At 30.2% G+C, this 19648-nt stretch overlaps 1 protein-coding gene and 1 pseudogene across 3 annotated transcripts in view; both read left to right on the forward strand.

Annotated features, from left to right (window-relative positions):
- The window catches only part of LOC107437872 (calcium-activated potassium channel slowpoke-like), a 218399-nt gene that overhangs the window by 113768 nt on the left and 84983 nt on the right, over nt 1-19648 (forward strand). For all 3 annotated transcript variants that reach the window (XM_071180103.1, XM_071180104.1, XM_071180105.1), the window contains exons 4-7: nt 3564-3660; nt 6935-7046; nt 9110-9261; nt 12874-13041. In XM_071180103.1, coding sequence (XP_071036204.1) covers nt 3564-3660; nt 6935-7046; nt 9110-9261; nt 12874-13041 — 529 coding nt within the window. The remainder of the gene's footprint in view (nt 1-3563; nt 3661-6934; nt 7047-9109; nt 9262-12873; nt 13042-19648) is intronic.
- On the forward strand, nt 175-2712 carry LOC139425518 (uncharacterized; annotated as a pseudogene).

Consider the following 19648-nt stretch of genomic DNA (forward strand, 5'->3'; position numbering starts at 1 on the left):
AATCCTGCCTCTTCCAGGACAGTCTATGCCATCCCCAGAATATTCATTTGACTTGTTCATGACTCCGTAAGCAAGATTATCAGCAATAAATGAGCATAGCATTATGAATTGTTCTCTAAGTCTCAAAATGGCCGCGATTATTCTTCTCGCATTGTTGCAAATTACACGAATATTATGGCTTTTGTGGGATTAAGAGACCAAACATCGTCAGGGTACAATTTCATTATATTTCCTTTATTCCAAAAAGCATTGATTACTTACCAGAAACTCTTAGGTCTGGTAATAAACTCGCTTGATATATTTATTCCCTGTAATACTCATTTAGAACGAAATTATCTCTCCAACTCATCCCTAGTGATAAGGAAAAATCTATTTTTACGAGAGATGAGTTTTAAAGAGCTGTTTTATAACTGAAAAAGTTGTTAAAAATCCCAGCTTTTGTCTTACCTCTTAAACAATCGCTTTCCTTAGCTGGTAATTTAGAAAGTTGTAAAATTTCTAGTTTAATGAATGTTTTCGTAAATGCTTCCGCAGTTTTTTTAAATTTTTTTTGGTAATTTTCTCTGCGACGTGTTTAAACTTTAAATTACTTGATACAAAAGACAATATTTTTGTTTTGAAACAAATCTTGTTTTATTTCTGAATATTCTTCCAAGCTTTTGCACTAAGAAAGCAAATTATAATCTTATAACTATAAAATGATTTTAAGTATAAGCTAAAAATTTCTTTTTGTGTTTTGTAACTTCAAGTACACCAAAATAATACGGAAGTTACTGATATGAAAATAATTACAACCGATATCTAAATATTATATATGAAGTTCTTTTTATCAAAAACAATGCTAAAGAAGTCCTGAACTGCTCGCCCCGTTCACCAACACCTTCATTACTTCTCATTTATTATTATATTTATTATTATATTTTTTTTAAAAGGTCAGAATTTTTTTAAGAACAAAATACCATTTCACATTAAATTTGACTGTTAAAATATTTTTATTATGATATGGAAACTACATCTACAGTTTCCAATGGTAATAGATTTTAAAGTTTAATACAAGTGAACCGCAATTGAATCGTATTTTTTCTGGTAATAATAATTTTTGTCCAGTCTTTCAGTCATGCTTCCTTTTATATTCATATGTCTATTTGCTATGACTTCCTTTTCTATTTTTACACATTTTCACAGAATCTTTTATCCTATGCCATCATTAATTTTTTTTTAAGGAATTTAGCGTTATTTTGACTGTTAGTTTGAGATACAGATACAGAAACACCCAAAATACCTGGGATGCATTCTCGATCCCGAATTTACAAGTAATAAACATATTGATTATATTGTCTCGAAGGCTAGGAAGCGCCTAAATATTATTAAGTGTATCGCTGGTAGGGATTGGGGAGCAGATGCAACTACTCTTAGGACTTCCTACCAGGCTCTTGTTAGACCAATTTTAGAATATGGCTATCCTGTCTACTGCTGTGCTTCTCAATCTAACTTAAACAAAGTGGAAAAGGTTCAACTGAGCGCCGCTCGCATCATCACTGGACTGAAACGTAGCTGCCCTTCAGAGATCGTTCTTTATGAAGCAGATCTGCAACCTCTTAACTTCAGAAGGCAAGCTAATTTAGTGAAATATTACAATAAACTTTCCAGTTTAGACCAAGGCAATTTAACTGCTATTTACCTAAATAATTGGACGTGCAATCAAAGGCTAAAGAAAAACAGTCCTTTTAGTCATGTTAAATCACAACTGCTAATCGCTGAAAATATTGAACCTCCTTATCTTCATAAAAATCTCAGTACTTGCTTGGATCTTTCCAATGTTAGTTTCCATGAAAGCCTCCCAGCCATGCTTGATAATAAAGACAGTGTGCCTGACTTCCTCAGACAATTGTCCCTGGAAATCATCAATAAAATCCCTCCAAATGACATCAAAATATTCTCTGATGGCAGTAAAATGGATAGACAGACTGGCAGTGGAGTATTTATTGAAACACCTCGAGAGAACTACACTCTTCATCAACAAAACCCCGATTTTTGCTCCGACTTTCGAAGCGAACTAATTGCAATCGACAGGGGACTAGAGAAAATCTTGAGTGAAGGGCACCTTGGAAATACTTGGATACTATCTGACAGCCGTAGTTCAATTCAATACCTCAAAAATTGGGCCCTCATTGGAGATAAAACCAGTTTTTAGATCTTACAAAAAGTAAAGCTCATTTCCCAGCAGCATGAGGTCCACTTTCAATGGATCCCGTCCCACGTCGATATCCACGGCAACGAGTTGGCTGTCACTCTCGCAAAGAAGGGACTAGACCATCCAGTCCCCTCCACCTCAGAGCTTACATACCTTGAACTTTTTGCAAGGCAAAAGGCCCAGAACAAACAAAAGTGGCTGCTTCCACCTATTCACTACTGGTATAAAGCAAAAAGACCAGGACTCTCTCTATCTCTTCCTGGTGACAGGCAAACCAACACCTGCTTATCCCGACTGGCCAGTGGACACCTGAAAAGTCTCACATTTTCTGCTAATCAAAAGATCTTTCCTCTTTGCCCTAAATGCCAACAAAACCAGGCATCACCTGAGCACATCTTGAACTGTTTAGGACTGGACTGGAACGACATTCATTCCTCTCCCATTCTGGTTTCGGATTTTCTTAATGTCAACGGATTTATTGATCTGGTCTGACCCCGTCAGACCAGATGGGAATTAGCAACAACAGCAACAACAGATACTTCTCACTTTATAAACACTCACTTATCTTACTTTTTCTTCTTTTATTATTGTGTCTACTTTTTTATGATACCATTTTCTACTTTTATACATTAGTTATCTGCCACCATCAGAGATTCGGGAGATAAAGCCAAGTTTTTACTTTCACAAAATCTTCTATCTTATATCATCATTGATTTTTTTAAAAGAATTTTGCGTCATTTCGACTGTTAGATCGAGATATAGATACTTTTCACTTCATAAACACTCACTTACATCACTTATAAAATTTATTCGTGTTTATTTTTAATGATACCCTTTTCTATTTTTATACATTTATATAATACATTTATATAATACATTAGTTTTCAGTCACCATCAGTGATTTGGGCTACATTTGAAATTAAATTTTTATTTTCACAAAATCTTCTATTTTACATCATCATTAATTTTTTTAAAGAATTAAATCATCATCATAAATTTTTTTAAAGCTTCAGTTTGACTGTTAGATTGAAATACCGATACTTCTCACTTTATAAATACTCACGTATATCATTTTTTTCCTCTTTTATTCACGAATTTATTTTTTATGACACCCTTTTCTATTTTTACACATTTCCATTTTACATTAGTTTTCATGCACGGGCAGAGATTTGTTTAAAAGCCACCATCAGAGACGATGTTTAACACTACATTTTTATTTTCACAGAATCTTCTATCCTATATCAAAATAATAAAAAAATTTAAGAATTTGACGTCATTTAGACTGCTAGATAGAGATACTGATACTTCTCACTTTGTAAAGAAGCATTCTTGTATTTATATTTTTTAATCACTATTCTTTTTTTTTCAGCGATAAGGTGGAGACGTGTCATTCTTGGTCCGAAAACACTACGCAGCAGATTGACTTAGCACTAAATATATTTTTTATGGTATACTTTTTTATACGCGTGAGTATTTATTTTTAACTTTTACCTTATTTTTAGCCTTACTTTTTCTGTATTTTTTGGTTTTCTCATTTCAAGTTAATATTACGTAATACGACATCGCAACGTGTACAATGTTGTACAATGTTGGTACATGGAAATTCAATGATAAACACATTATACGCTGTTTTTTAAAAAAACATATTTTTTGCGAAGAAATTGTGTAACAAACATAGATAAAAAGGAATTTTAAAGTAAGAAAAACTAGTCTAAAGTAGACCATAGTGTTGAGCCACTATATATTATGCCTAATAACTTAGACAATTGGATTTTACTTCTGGATAATACCCATCTTAAATTTTATTTAGAATAGTTAGGTATTTGAATTTGGATATTCGTGCAATTAAAACTTCGTGTTCATGAAGCTAAATAAATAAAGTAAATCTAATTAGGTAATAAATCTTATTAATAATTGTAGATGTAATGTTAGTACAATATTTAAAAAAAGTATAGTTTTACAAAGAACGCAAACATTTTAGCATATTGTGAGTGACAGACATCCATAGGTCTTTTCCATTTAAAAATCGCTTCTTTCAAGCTTTTTTCCTTGGATTAAATTTTTTTTTTAAAAATTCATATTAAAAATTAACTATGGCTACATAAAGTTACTTTAACAATAAACACAATATAAATATGAGGCAAAATTTAGTTAAGCATACTGACTTTAAAGAACTTCATTTAAATATGTTTGAGGAGGAAAAATACATTTAATGCATACATTACGACTCTGAAAGATGTGAATTGTTAAGGAATTCTCGTTCCACGTGAGGTTTTCCATCACAAATTGATGGATTCTAAAGAATCAAAATTTTGAACATTGGGCATTTTAATGAAAATTCTGTTTTCCCGAGTTTTTCTTCATTGATGTTTTTTTATCATAAAAAAAATTTTAGGAACAGATGGAGAAAAAGGACGGGAAACTTTTTCAATTAAAATTCCCACTTTTTTTTTCTTTCTTTCTTTTTTTTTTTTGCTAACTTGCCTTATCATGAGTGGTTATTTTCAGATCTAGCTTATATTATGCAATGAGGGGGTAATAAAAGGACGAGATTGTACCTCCACTCCTCAGAACATTTAATAAGTAAATCGAAATGTAAAGTGCATTTTATTTTTGCATTTTTAGTTGTTGTTTTCGTGTCCATGGATTTTCAGATAACATTTAAAGTCTGGACTATTGCAGACCGCCAGCTTCGGCGCCTCTTGACTGTAGAGAACAACTCTTAGATTGTCCTCAATTGGTACCATTCCCATTTTCAAAACATGTGTAGTGGGTGCAGGGCACTCGAATATGTGTCAACATGGCATCCGGACAGTTTCTGCAGGGAACGCATGTACTGGTCTTGTCCGAGAGAATTTTCAGCCCTCTGAAATGATTGGTTCTAAGTCTTGCAATAACCGATGTCAAAGTTCTAGAACAGTTGAAGTGGCTTTTTAAAGGTGTGATGTAGAAGGCTGTTTTTGGCCGCTACATTTGCATCTGCAAGTGTGCACAATCCATGGAATAGAGTTGCCAGAGCCTCAGAAAGATAGGACTTCTGCCTGCTGGCCCGCGGGAGGTATTTTTTTCCCTCCTTCCACCCATCGGAAAACTGATGGGGGCATTCCCCGATCCACCGCTAGGGGGCGCCCTGTAGGGATTTACATTTTTAATGTTTAGGATATTTAATTTGCATGCAAAAGCTAAAAATGCTTAAAGTAATTATTGAATTTCAGTTAGCAAATTCAAGTGAAAAATTTTGGTTTTTTTTTTTATAATTTCTATCGACTGTACTTAAGATATAATGTCTGTAACATCCTCAACGATTGCTTTTAAAATTCTAATAACCGCGAGATGGCAGTTAAGTTGCTTAGAGGTATTTTAAAGCTTCATCTCTCACTTGCCGAACATTAGGAGGCATTTAAGACAAGAAACATGATTGAATTCAATAACATTACAATAATCAAATTGAAATATAATTAATAAATAAACCAATAAAAAAAATAGTTTGAGATTACGACTTAAAATGTTTGTAAATAGTTCGAATTAAAATTACGAGTTTGATGATTAAAGTTATGAAATGTACAAATACATAGTGAAATTATCTTAAAGATAAGTAAAGGCTTATTAACAGTATTAAACTGCGTGATCCAAAATTTTGAAAATGCGCATCACTTATGGCGTGAAAAGTAATAAACTCAAACCGGTTATGCTAATCAGCGTTTGAAATTGTCCAGCAAATTGACTTAAGCTATTCCAATAATATATAACCCTTTGACATTCTTAGAACACCGGCGTCCTTTTTAAATATTTTTTCGGGCACTCTAATAACAAGTAAAAATGTATTTTTGTACTTTGGTAATTCTTTAATTATAAAAAACTGTCTAATAGTTAGTTAAAAATAAGTTAGTTTATCCAAATTATATTTGAGCCAAAATGTAAAATTCGAAAAAAAAGTGGTTTTAAGTTTTTTTTTCATTTGTGTTCAAAAATTTATCACTAAATAGTTTTTCAAATTAAAGAAATTTCAATGATGAATAACTAAGATCTAAATAATTGCAAAAAAATGCAAATGGGGAAAATTATTATTCGGGAGTGAGTCGTGATTGGAATATATTGCCTTCAACGCCGAAAGAGCCATTGGTGTTTCATGCTGTATTTCATTACCATAAATTATTAAAATACTGATAAAAGTATTTTTCTAAAGATACTACGTTTCAATTATTCAGACCTAAATTAGTGCGAAATAATGAAAAAGTTGGAAAAATCCATTTAATAAAAATTCTGCATCAAAGAGTAAATCAACTCCAAATGAGGATTTCCGCTGTTAGAACAAATCAATTATCATTCAGAAACAGTGGATTCATTAAGAAACAGTGGATTTCATTGTATAAAAAATTTTTTAAAAATTCAGTAAAAATTATGCTCAGTAAAAATTATAATTTAGTTGGAGACCAATCTTTTATTTTAAACAGCATTTTTGAATAATGCACTTATAAATTTTAACTATAATTTAATAAACTACAATATTTACTACCTATTCAGTTAAAGATGTAAAAGTAATAAACTTGCTTTTCGTCTTACTTCAACAGCAAAAAATATCGTCTAAACTTTTTCCATGGTTCTAATAAGGAAAACCTTTTGTTACAAAACTTATTCACGTGTTTGTCGAACTTAATTTTTAAACCGGAAAGAAAAAATTTTAACCACATTAATGAAATATTTGTTTTACTCTAAAGAAGAATGTTTTATTTTTTCCAGTTTATCGCCGCTAGCGACAAATTATGGTTCTTGCTGGAGCTTTATTCCTTCGTGGATTACTTTACCATTCCGCCCTCCTTTATATCCATCTACTTAGGAAGGACGTGGATAGGTAAAACTAATTTTTTATTTCTCAAAAATTCAAATGTGCGCAAGAGCACCCACAATATTTTTTGATCTACTGACCAAATCTTCACGTTCTAGGACTCAATCTTTATGGTTTAACTTTATGGACACCACAAATATGTTAATTAATTTGAGCAGACGATATTTTAAGTAATGAAATAAGACACAAAAGCGTACTTCATAAGACACAAAAGAGTACTTAGCGGAGGTATCTGCAACAGTATATTTGAAGCCAGCTCTTTTAACCATCAAATTGAGTCCCAGAGCGTGTAGATCCGATCACTAGCTTAAGAGTTATTCAGGGTACTCCGCCTTTTTTGCACACTATACTTTTAAAAAGCTTTGACCGGCATTTAAATATTGAATGTGCTTACAGTTGCTAATAAATTCACCGAGAAATAACTAAATAATTTTGAAACTTCATTAAAATTTTTTAAGTATAGTGCTAATTTCAGTTGAGGCAAAATAAACTTATTGTTTAATGTACCGAAGGTGCCTCTCTTTTCTTCCATGAAAGGAAATTTTCGACTTAATTACGTTACTTCACTAATTATGTATCAACTTATAACTAATTATTTGCTCACTAGATGTTGCCCGCATCATATATATATATATATATATATATGAAATGAACAGAATTAAAAGAATATGTAGTAATATTTATTTATCCAAAATACAAATCGATAAACTCTTTCAAAATCTGATAAAAAACNAAATATATATATATATAAAGAGAGAGAGAGAAAAAGATTTCACATGGAAAATTTAAATATTAAGAAGAAGAAAAGAAGAAAAATTATTAAAATAAAATATTTTTGAAAATATTTAAAACAAAAATTTTTTTTATTAAAAAAAAATTAAATAGTCTGAGAACAAAGTAAAGAAAATATATAATCTCAGCTCACATGATTATATCCGCAAAATGGAGGGCTTTCTAATAATGTATCAATATAGCCAAAGCAAAATATATCAATACAATAGTGTCAGAAGCACTTCTTTTTATCCTTTTTGTCTTTATTGTGCTATATATAGAGAGAGAGAGAAAGAGAGAGAGATTTCTTACAAGCACGCATTTTTCATTTTTCCAATGGTTTTACTAAGACGATTACTCTAATTTCAAAATGCGTTATGCTAGAAATTAACAAATAAAGAAGGAAAGAAAAATTTACGGACCATGCGCGAAATTCCATTTACGTTAAGGAATTCTACTATTCATTAGATCGTTTACAACAATTCACTTAGAAATGTTGCAGAAAAAGCATACTAATTACGTTTTTGAGCTGTGTAGAAAGATATTTTGAAAATATTGTAACACTCTTAAAATTTATTTCTAAAGCTAAAATGTATCTTAAAATGTCTCAAATAGAGACAAAAAGTGATATAAAACAAAAAGTGATATGCGTTCTGCTTAGCAGACTAGAAAACTTGTTCTCGTCAAATATTAAGTAGCCAACAAAGTTCGCCAATAGATCATACTGCTAACCAGGAAAAAATAAAACAATGCAGTCTAAAAAGTGTCGAACCACTTCAACTTAAATATTTACACTGGAGACAAACTCACTTTTGTTCTCCCCTCGTAGTTACTGGAAAAAGTTATTAGTTTTAGAACAATATTTGTTTTCCTCAGTTACCATTGAACTCTACTTACGAACTTTGAAACGAATTTAAAAATTTTATGAATATATTTACCTTATTTTCTAACAAGCGCTATCTAAGTTCGATTTTAATAGATTTTTCAAATCATCGATCATTTTTGAGACACCTAGTGTATTGAATATAACTTCACAAGTATTACAGTTGCAGTGCCACATATCGGTGAAATATCGTACTAAAGTTCAATTCGTTAATTTTAAATTATTTAAAAATGGGTTCCTTCGGGAGTAATCTAAATTTTCAGTGATACTTCAAGTATGGGTAGCATGTCTCTGCTCTATTTTAATAAAAGAGTTTCTAAATACCCTTGAATTTAATTACTTTAATGATGTTTACTTTAATGACTTTTTGTAAATGATGTTTTGTCACAATTAAAATTGCTGTGGTTTATTCCAGGCCTGCGTTTCCTGAGAGCGCTGCGACTGATGTCTGTACCGGACATCTTACAATACTTGAATGTTTTGAAAACAAGCTCATCTATACGATTGGCACAATTAGTTTCAATTGTCATCAGTGTCTGGCTGACAGCAGCTGGTATCATCCACTTGGTTAGTTTTATGTTTTATTTAAAAGGAACATGCTACCAACACTCATATTGTAAGCATATGTTTCATCTACAAATATAAAGAAGAAAAAACAGAGGAATTAATCCCCGCAAATGCCCCACTTAAATTGAGGGAACATTATGAGGTCTTTTTCTGATAAAAATAAAACTAGTTTTTTCAATGCTTTTAAACGAATAATTTCCTGAGAGTAAAAAATCATTTAATATGCTGTGTGAATAATTTTGTATTAAATTACGGTATAAAGTAGCCGCACTTCGGGTGCATCATCCGTAAAATCCATTTTACCATAAAATATTATATCGTAATTTTTACAGTAATCAATGTTTAATCAGAGTAATTCAATGAATTTTGGATAATTATTACTGTAATCAGATTTTTTGTTCCGTAACACGTCTCAGTCTGAAAGGATTTTAAAAAAAGGAAAAATGATTTTACGATAAACCCTTATTACGATTTTACCAGCACCCTGACGGCTTATATTTTTTACCGTATTCTTGATTCGAACTTTTTTACAATGTTGGATTCCTTAATTGAAATATGATTGGTTGCTTCAAAATCTTACATACTTTTTAATGTTTTATGATTTCTAACACTTGCACTAAAATGAATGTAGATAAAATACAATCCTTTAATTAAATTTATAAAATATAGATTTTTTAATCCTGTACTAAAAACCTGCTTCTTAACATCAAGTATTCTCAATATTTAAAAATATTGAATATGAATTTTCAAGCAATATTCCAGGTCTCATATGAGATATCATTCAATTTAACTCCCAATTTACAACTGTCTTTTTCATTTCTCAAATATAACTTTCCTTTCCTTAAATCATTTTTTTAAAGATGTTAACAGAAAGGTAAGACATCTTAAAAATGCGTAACCCGATAGACTTGAACAAAGCACAGTCTAACTTCTGAACAAAACACGACCTAACAGTTATGAATAAAGCATAATCGTAGAGTTCAAAATTATGAATAATTCATAATTTTAAAAAAAATCCACTAAAAATGAGTTTTCAAATAGAAATTCCGGATTTATTTTTAAATAGATTTTTAAAAGGAAATAAAATGGACAATCTAAATTTTTAGTGATTGATAAATTTATTTTTATTATTCATTAAAAAATTCACTTATTATGATTATTATTCACTTTCATATGACAAAAGAACATTAAGCATAAAGCTATAATCCATGAAGACAATTTATTTCCCTCTAATTAAAACAGAAAAATATTGCACTTTCTAACTAGCTTTTAAGTCGCAAATATGAAATATTTGACTTTTCACAAGATTCTATAAAAGTTGTATTGACAATAGAACATGGCGAGTAACTTTCTTAAGGCTGCTTTGAACTCATTTTAGTCAAAAAATTTCTTAAAGGTTCAACATTTCGATGAAATAATGATCGCCTTTAAGAAAATCCTTCTCATTATAAAGAGCGAATTGTAATACTTTACATCTTTAATAAAGAATATTCATTTCAAATGGATGCATTCATTGTTACAAATGTACATCTGCATTTTCATTAAAACGCTTTTTTATTGATTGAAATGATATGTTTTGTCAGAAAGTCAAATTAAACTGGATTTCCTTCCGTAATTAACAAATTTAACTCATTATAACTCTTACTGGTATTAATTTCGAGCTGAAAAAGAAGCAAAACTTAGAATCTTCTTAAATTAGAATGTAAAATTCTTTAGCTAAAATGCAGTTTTTTTTTTATTTCATTTTTTATTAAGAGCGAGAATAACGCCCTATTTCCTCGGCATTCTTCTAAATCCAACTTTTTTTGGTTTCCGGAAATATTTTTTTCCTTTTCTCAAATTATAATAAAATACTGGAAAATTACGAAATTTCGTATTTTTTAACATTTTTACATTTACTTAAATGAAAATAATAAACGATGAATTTATTCACTTTTCATGTATTCATTGCTATTTTTTCAAACAACATTTATTTCATCTTAAGTATTTTGATGCAACATCTTAAACAAAGACTTCACATCAAATTGTTTACGGGAATTTAGTTTTTCAAATATGCATATTTTGAAAAAAATCGCATCATAAATGCTGCATAAAAATAAGTTAATAAACATGTATCCTTTCATGCCACAAATAAATGCTTTAAACAATATGTAAGTTCAAAATTTGTATTTTTTAAAATATGATCATAATATGCATCATAAATATTTGGCATGCTATTACTCTAGGTTTTAAACACTGTTTTAGTTTCAATTAAAAGCCGACTTTAATTCTTTTATTTTGCATTGAAAATAAGACTAAATAATAAAAATTGGAGCAAAGAAATGATAATTATATCAATGTGGGTGCTGCTTACATGAATTAAAATATTCTTTAATTAGAAAAATTTGAATTAGCTTCAGAAAATCGAATTTTTTTAAATTTTGCTGAACTAATGTTGGAATGCCGAATATTTCATCAATATACTGTATAGTGTTAGAAATTTCTCGGAAAAAAATAGTTAAATATGGCAAATTGAGTGTAGATAATACACTTTTAAAAAGTTTTTGGAAAAAATGGCTAAATGACAAGTTTTTTAATTATTATGTTACTATATTAAAACAAAGCTGTCTAATAACCATAAACAAAAAGGTATTTAAACTGTTAATTCGGTGAAAAACCGTTTAACTGCTTTCATCTAACATGGTTAAACAACCGGAATTTTATCACCCCAACTGAACACACCTAATGAAGCCACTTAGTTTCTTACGGCTGGACACACGTTATAGCTGAGAGGGGTAATCTAACAATTTCATGACCTGCAGAATCGGATTTCAAATCTCAGCGTTGACAGCGCAATATTTCCTCCGCTCCCATCAACACATTTCCTTCTAAGCCAAGCTCCAATGTCCAGTTAAATTTATCTTTTGAAACCCTTCTAGTTGTAAATTATTAAAAGAAAACGTATAGTTTTGTATACATGGTTTTTTAACCATACTAGATGTTAACGGCTTTAAAACCGTAAAAGTAAAATATGTTCTTCACCGTAAACTTAATTTGGTGATAATTTTACAGTAATTTTAAGATTAAAATTCTAACAGTGTAGGAATACTGCAGAGAAATTTAATTAAAATAAATTTTGTGCAAATGGACGTAGAATTTAAAATCGAAGAAAAACATTTGAATATTGTTCTAGTGCGAATCAGAATTAATGACCATTTATCGAAGTTACAAATTCGCTTTGCTTTGAATTGATTCGAAATATGAAGCTGAGCAACACAAAATATTTTAAGGTATATTTTTAATCCTTTCTCTATCAATCTTAATTAGTAATTTTTTGAAAATATTAACTCAAAATTGAAAAAAAAAAACAATTCACGTTTTTTTGACAAAAATTGCATTTATGCAAGAACTCAGTGAAAACCTCCTTTTCCGAGAAAGTCCATGAAATAATGCTTTATTAACCAATTTTTTCTACACCATTTTTTTGTTTGTATTCCACCGAAACTATTTTTAAAAAAAGCATTATTTATAATGCTGTGTAAAAGTATATCTTTATTGTATAGCGTTTCTTTGGTTACCGTGATGTTATTAAATTGACACTATTTTAATGAGATGTTATCTCTTGTTTTTCAGTTAGAAAATTCTGGTGATCCTTTGGAGTTTTCTAATCCTCATGAACTAACTTATTGGGAGTGTGTATATTTCTTGATAGTAACGATGTCAACAGTAGGATATGGTGATATATATTGCGAAACTAGTTTAGGAAGAGGATTTATAGTATTATTTATTCTAGTTGGACTGGTGAGAATCTTCCAATTATTACTCAATAATTCATTGCAAAATTCATATTTTCTCTGTTAGTCAAATCAATGTTTATTTTAAGTATTAAATATGAATAAGAATGCACACACAGCATAACTATCTCACACACCACAAACAGTTTCAGTGATCAAAAGAGTAAACTAAATTATACGAAAAAATCGCTGACGCTTAATAATGCTCTTTTGTTTTAAATGTTATAAATTTTGTTTTATATTTTATTACGTTTATCGCACCACATCGAAATAATATAATGGAGTCAGGAATACAAAAAAGTATAGAAGAGAAAACATTCTAGTAATCCAGTAGAAAATAGGGTATATTTTGTGCTATGTGGACTAAAGCAAATATCAAACTGAATAAAGCACAAATGAAAGTGCATAAACGGACGTACTATAGTTTCAGTTTCATAAACAAAAACTTTCCTCGATGTCTAAGCGGGAAAACAATTCCTAATAATTGTAGAGAAATAAAGAGAAAAGCACGTGTAAAGCGATTTAACCAACACGAGCGGAAGAACAAGTTTGATCCAGAAAATTCGAAGGGGATTCGGTTGTGAACCCAAGAATATAACAGATTAAATTAAAAATAAACTGGGAAATATTGAAAAAAGGTGAGACATTAGAAATATCGTTCACTAAATTATCAAAATTTTTCTTAATATAGAATGATTCTCTGAAATAAAGTTTGGTTGATGAAGAGCACTGTTGAATGATTTTAGCAGAAGAAAACTGATACTTAAAATTTAGTTTCCACTTATTTGTCTCTTGCATCTGCGCGTGTTTCTCTCTTTACTTGTCTACCATCATTCGGCATTTAGACACGGAGGGATTATAACACTGAAACTATAGTATGTCCATTTTTGCACTTTAACTTCTGCTTTATTTATGTTGTTGTTTGCTATTTCATTCCAGAAATGTCTTATGTTCTGTCAAAATGTTACATATTAAAGATTTTAGGTCCTTGAAAAGTTTTTGAGAGTATGAGTTTTTAGCAAGATTTGAAATGTTACATAACATACATAACAAAATAATACATAAACTCTACTAAACATTCCTGATCTTGTACCTTAAAAAAGCATGAATATCGGTATACATATTGAAGTCGTGATTGAAATAGATAAAAATATTCTGAAAATCTATCAACTCATTGTGCTGTGTGAGATATATTCCAGTACTCATGTTAAATTTTAAAAACATTTATGAAAGCACTTTTGAAACAAGCATTTGTTAACTGATATTTTCCCTAAATTTCAGAGAAGAAAATTAGCGTTCGCAAATTAAATATAATCGTATATTTAATATGGTGATGATCATTTTTTTGCTTTTCAATGAAACTAGCGCACTTTTTACCTACCAAAGAGTACCTCATGCTCAGGTACTGAGCATGAGGTACTTTACGATTATCTACCAAAATACCTAAGGGGCAACTATGGCCCTCTCGTCATTCCAGATTTAAGGTATTATGTATATGTTCCTATGAGGCTTACACATAAATGATCAAATAAGCATTAAAATTGAATTAAATCATGAAAAGTCAGAAATACTCAGTACTTACAATAAATTATTTCTTGAAATACTATCCAACAAAAAAGAAGAGGAGCCAAAAAAGGCTCCGTCTTTCTAGTGTTAATAATACCATAACTTTTCAGCAAACATTAACATTGGTTTACTTAATAATGCAAATATTTCACTTATTTCATAAATTATGAAGGTGCAAAAAACTGACATATTTCAAGCTCTCAGAAATAGGCGCCCATTCCCTAGACCCACCAGACATGATTGTGGTAAACAAAACAATTTTAAATAGGTAAATGCAAGTACAATCCTCATCAAAATTTCGATAAATAATGCATTGCTGTGCATTGTTAGTACTTTAGGCATAAATTCAATTTCGATAGCGCCGAAAGTCTTTCCACTTCTGTCACGTCAGTTTATCTTGATCCTCTGGAATCTTGTTCCATTCATATGAATGCCAATTCCCTGGTTAAGGAAGAGTGCCACTCACCCACCCCTTTCTGCGTTAATAAGAGTATTCTGTCCTGATTTACCCCTCTGCTACTACGTTTTTTTGCCACCATTATTTTAAATTCTATATTTGAATTTTTTTTTTCAAATCTCTTTAGTTTTTTTCATTCATGTCTCATGAATCTTGAGAATGGGTGCTTATTTCTGAGAGCTTGAAACATGCTAGTTTTTTATGAAGTATTTAAATTGTCAATCATATTTTTCCACTTCTGATTCTTGTGATGATTCATTTCATTCACATTGGTTATTCCTAAGTTAGGAAATAGATTTATTAATCAAACAATTATTATTTATATTTCTAAGAAGAAAATTTACATTGGTAGGACGGTTTTTAAATACATTTATTATCATATTTTTTTATAATACATACATTTATATAAATATTTAAGATTGTATTTTGTTCTAAACAAACAATTTTGTTACATAAATAGCCTCAGGAAACTTAGAATGTTTTGCTTTCGAAATATGTTTTAGTATATATAAACCTATTCATAAGCATGGAGCTTCTAATATTTTGTTTCTATAAACTGTGCTATATATGTAATGAGAGCATGAAAATTTATTGTCATGTTTACTAAATTAATTACTATTTGTAACATACTAAAGCATGTATTATTTCTTATAATATTGCAGATGAATCAAAGAACATTTAAATGGAATTCTCAGTTTCAAATTTTAATTTTTAATTTTTGAATACACATTTTAGAAAAATCTTTGAAAGCTCCTATATTTTTTTTTGAATTGAATAAAACACAGTTTATTGAAAATTGATTAAAAAAATAATACGATATCAATCATTCCGTGAAATTTTTTTTTAGCTTACTATTTTCAATTTTTTGCAAAATGCATTTTTAAAGGTTTTAGTATACGAGGACACTGGGTAGCACGTGAATCAAAGATGTGTTAAAACCCGAAAGCGGTTTTAAGCGAAAGTATTTTTTTTTCAAAATCAAAATACATTGATANAAAAAAAAAAAAAAAAAAAAAAAAAAAAAAAAAAAAAAAAAAAAAAAAAAACGTAATGGATAAAACTTGGTGCATGCGTGCCGATTATTTTTAAAAACGAGATGGAAATTGACTAAGCATAGTTAAATATACAGGAATAAATAAAAACACAAGTATATAAATAGCAAAGCATTCCCACAACAGTCAGTTGCGGGCCAGGAGAGCCATGGAGGTCGAGGCTCTGCAATTTCGTGACCAACGGCATGATTGTGGTAATATGGCCTGCACTGCACGCAGACCGCCTTTGCTTCTCAGGCAGGCCGGTACCCATCGATATGAAGCTAGGTGNTAAAAAAGCCGCTACTGGGGATCGAACTCCAGTTCTTCTCAATAACAATTAAGTGAAACACAAGTATATAATGAGTATAAATGCTACCTTCATTTAAGGCCGTGGTAAGCATACTTACTACCAACTTCATTAGTTTTTAAATGTCTAAGGGAAATTATTTTGTCACCTATGATTTTGTGTAGCCATCTGTTCATATTTTTAAAAAAATAAAAAAATATTGATGAAGAGTTTTGCGTACAGAAATGCAGGTTACTGTAAAGATTAGTGTTGGTTTAAGAAAAGAAGCCAACACTGTGGAGCTATTTTCTCTGTGGTTCATTCATTTCATCATTTGTTCCTCCAGTTTATTTGCAATTATAAAAAGAAAATTTTTAAATTTGATTAAAAGCCCAAAAGAACAAGTTTACGGTAAATTTTTTGCTGTAAGTAAAAGTTTGAAAATTCTCTACCCACCTTTTCACCAAATAGTGATCTTTGAAATGAAATTAGTTTTAGGTAATGTACCGAATGAATTTCCTAGTATAATCAATCCAAAATTATTTTAACATAATATTAATAGAGAAAAGTGACTTTATATAGGGTAGAAGCATCATCGCTCACATTGAGGTGCAGGAAAATGACCACGAATAACATTGCATGACATAAACATTTTTCAGCATTCATAAATAAGAAATGTTTTTTTTTGTTCAATCTACAACCACTGTTTCATACCTTCTAACTCCAACAAGTGTTACGCACGATAATGCGTGTGTATTACAATTGTTGAATGGTTCTTTGCGTTGTATTGTATCAATGTATCTACGTATCAAATTTGATTAAAATCGGTCCAGAAGCTCTAGAGATAATCGACCAAGTCTGCAAATTCTCTTAACTTACACCAGTATAAGAAATATAAATTTAAAAAAAAGAGATTTTTTTTTTAAAAAAAAAAAGTTTAAAATACGGCAAATTTTATATTTTTTAACTTCCCCTTTCTAATTGATGATTCAATTTTATGTCTTAATTCATACCATTCATTTGTATCGAAATTTTTTTGTAATTGAGTTTTTTTTTTAATTCATAGAGCATTGAAACTTGCATTTTATTTTAACTTTTCAATAATAACATATTTTGAGCTTTAAGATTAGGGTTTTTTTTCTATTAATCTGTCTAATAAAATAGTTCTATAGTGCTATCTTTTTTTTTCTTCTTGATCTATCTCTGATTCTAACAGTTACTCACATTTCTGTAAGCAAAGCTCTTCATCGATATTTCTTTTTTTATTTTCTGAAAATACCCTCAGATAGCTACATAAATCATAGGTGGAAAAATAGTTTCCATTTGACATTTCAAAATTAATTAAATCTGTGGCTAGTATACTTATCACACCCTTAAAAAAGGCTGATGTCGCACTTGTTAGCTGATCATAATATACTTGTGTTCTCGTTTGCTCATGAATATTGCTATGATTAGCCTATTTCCCTTTCCTTTTTGAAAATAATCGGATCATATAAAATAGAAATGAGCTCGAGCTCTTTTTTGGAGGTTCGAGGAATTTTAATCAGAGCCCACCCGATCCCGAAATAGATAGGATAACTTAGAACACAATGCATATGCCGGATTAGGGTCGAATTTCGCGATCTCACTGATGAGCGGCTTTGATGTGTAAACAAGGAAATTAGTGACTTAAAACATTTTCTATAACGCTAACCAGCGAAAGAAAAGGCAAAGAGAAGAACTGGACCCACCCCGAGAAACTCCAAGATGACTTAAACAAAAATTAAAAAAGAAAATCAAAATTATAAGCTTAATAAAAGTCGTTTGACAATTAACTCATCAATGAACAACACAAGGCAAAAGCATTAAATAAATTCAAAAACAATTATATTATAGAAGTAATTTTAAATTTTTTCTACTCAATAACTAAACCAAACGTTTGTTTCAAAGCAGTAAAAAAGTTTATAAAAATTTTATCATGAATTTCCGTCCACCCAAACCCGAAAACTTTTTTCAGCAAAACGAGCCCGGTCTCGGACTTTGATCTCGGTCTGAGCCCGTTTCATTTCTAATATGCACCAAGTTTTGCTTGTGGTTAGGGATGGGAAATTACTGTTTTCCATTTTTTAAATCATTTTATTGATTTTTTCGCATGACTGACTTTACATAAACTACCAAAACTGGTTGCTTTAACCAGATAATAATCATAGTTATTGTGAGATATCGCTGTGATTTTGCGATAACATTTAGTATTATGAGTAATTAAAAAGTGAAAGTGATGTAGATCGTGAAACCAAATTCGTTATCTCTTCATTTTGATCAAAATAACTCTAATAATTTATAAGGACAAACTGAGCATAAAATGTTTTACTACATATTTTAAATGCTTAACCATAAAAATCAAACATGTGACGCATTCTAAGAAATTTTCGTAAAAATGGAGAGAGTTGATCGTTAATTCATAAGGCCAGATTCCGTATTAGAAAATAATTCCAATGCCCGTAATTTTTACAAATTTTAGCAAAGAGATTTGACCGTTAATTTATGCAGTCGGCTTCCTTTTTTTGAAGAAAAAAACCGTGTGCATGCAATTGTAATGAACTTCAGCAAACTTTATTGTACAAAGTTTCTAAACTCAATTTGAAAAACCTACACCATTTTTCATGGTGGCAACAACATCAAGCTACGGAGACAAAGTTTCCTGATTCGATCCCAGCCGTTACCAAATATTTTTCCCACTTTACTTACATTGACAACCATGGATCAAACAACCGGACAACGATCACTCAATTATCTTACTCCTTGACAGATGGCAAGCTATTTTGACTTCGCTCCAAAGCTTGTCTTGATTTGAAGGACAACTTGCCTAATTCTCAAACAATATCAAAGTCCGAAACTTTTTATGAACATATTGTAAATTTACGATCAGTGGCCGTATATCTTACGAGAAAAGGATTATGGGCATGGGGAGAAAATTATGGTACAATGAACAATTAATATATTTTTATGTCATGTTCGCTTTATAGGTTTGCTTTGTGGTCAGTGATAAGTACACTTTTTGGGGTCACTGACCATAATCTGGGGAAATTTATAAGTATAAGAAGTGCATAATGTGTGAAAAAAATTATGAATTCGAAAGCAATTTATGTAAACAAATTTGAAGAATAAATACATGTCACACATTTAATATAAAATATTATTCACGTCTTTGTTTTAAACTCAAAGATAGTCAAAATTATAGTATCCCATGCATATTACTTCAACTTTGTTAGTAAATGCACACTTTTACTAA

This window comes from Parasteatoda tepidariorum, chromosome 4 (assembly GCF_043381705.1).
Source record: "Parasteatoda tepidariorum isolate YZ-2023 chromosome 4, CAS_Ptep_4.0, whole genome shotgun sequence".
Classification (NCBI taxonomy): Eukaryota; Metazoa; Arthropoda; class Arachnida; order Araneae; family Theridiidae; genus Parasteatoda; species Parasteatoda tepidariorum.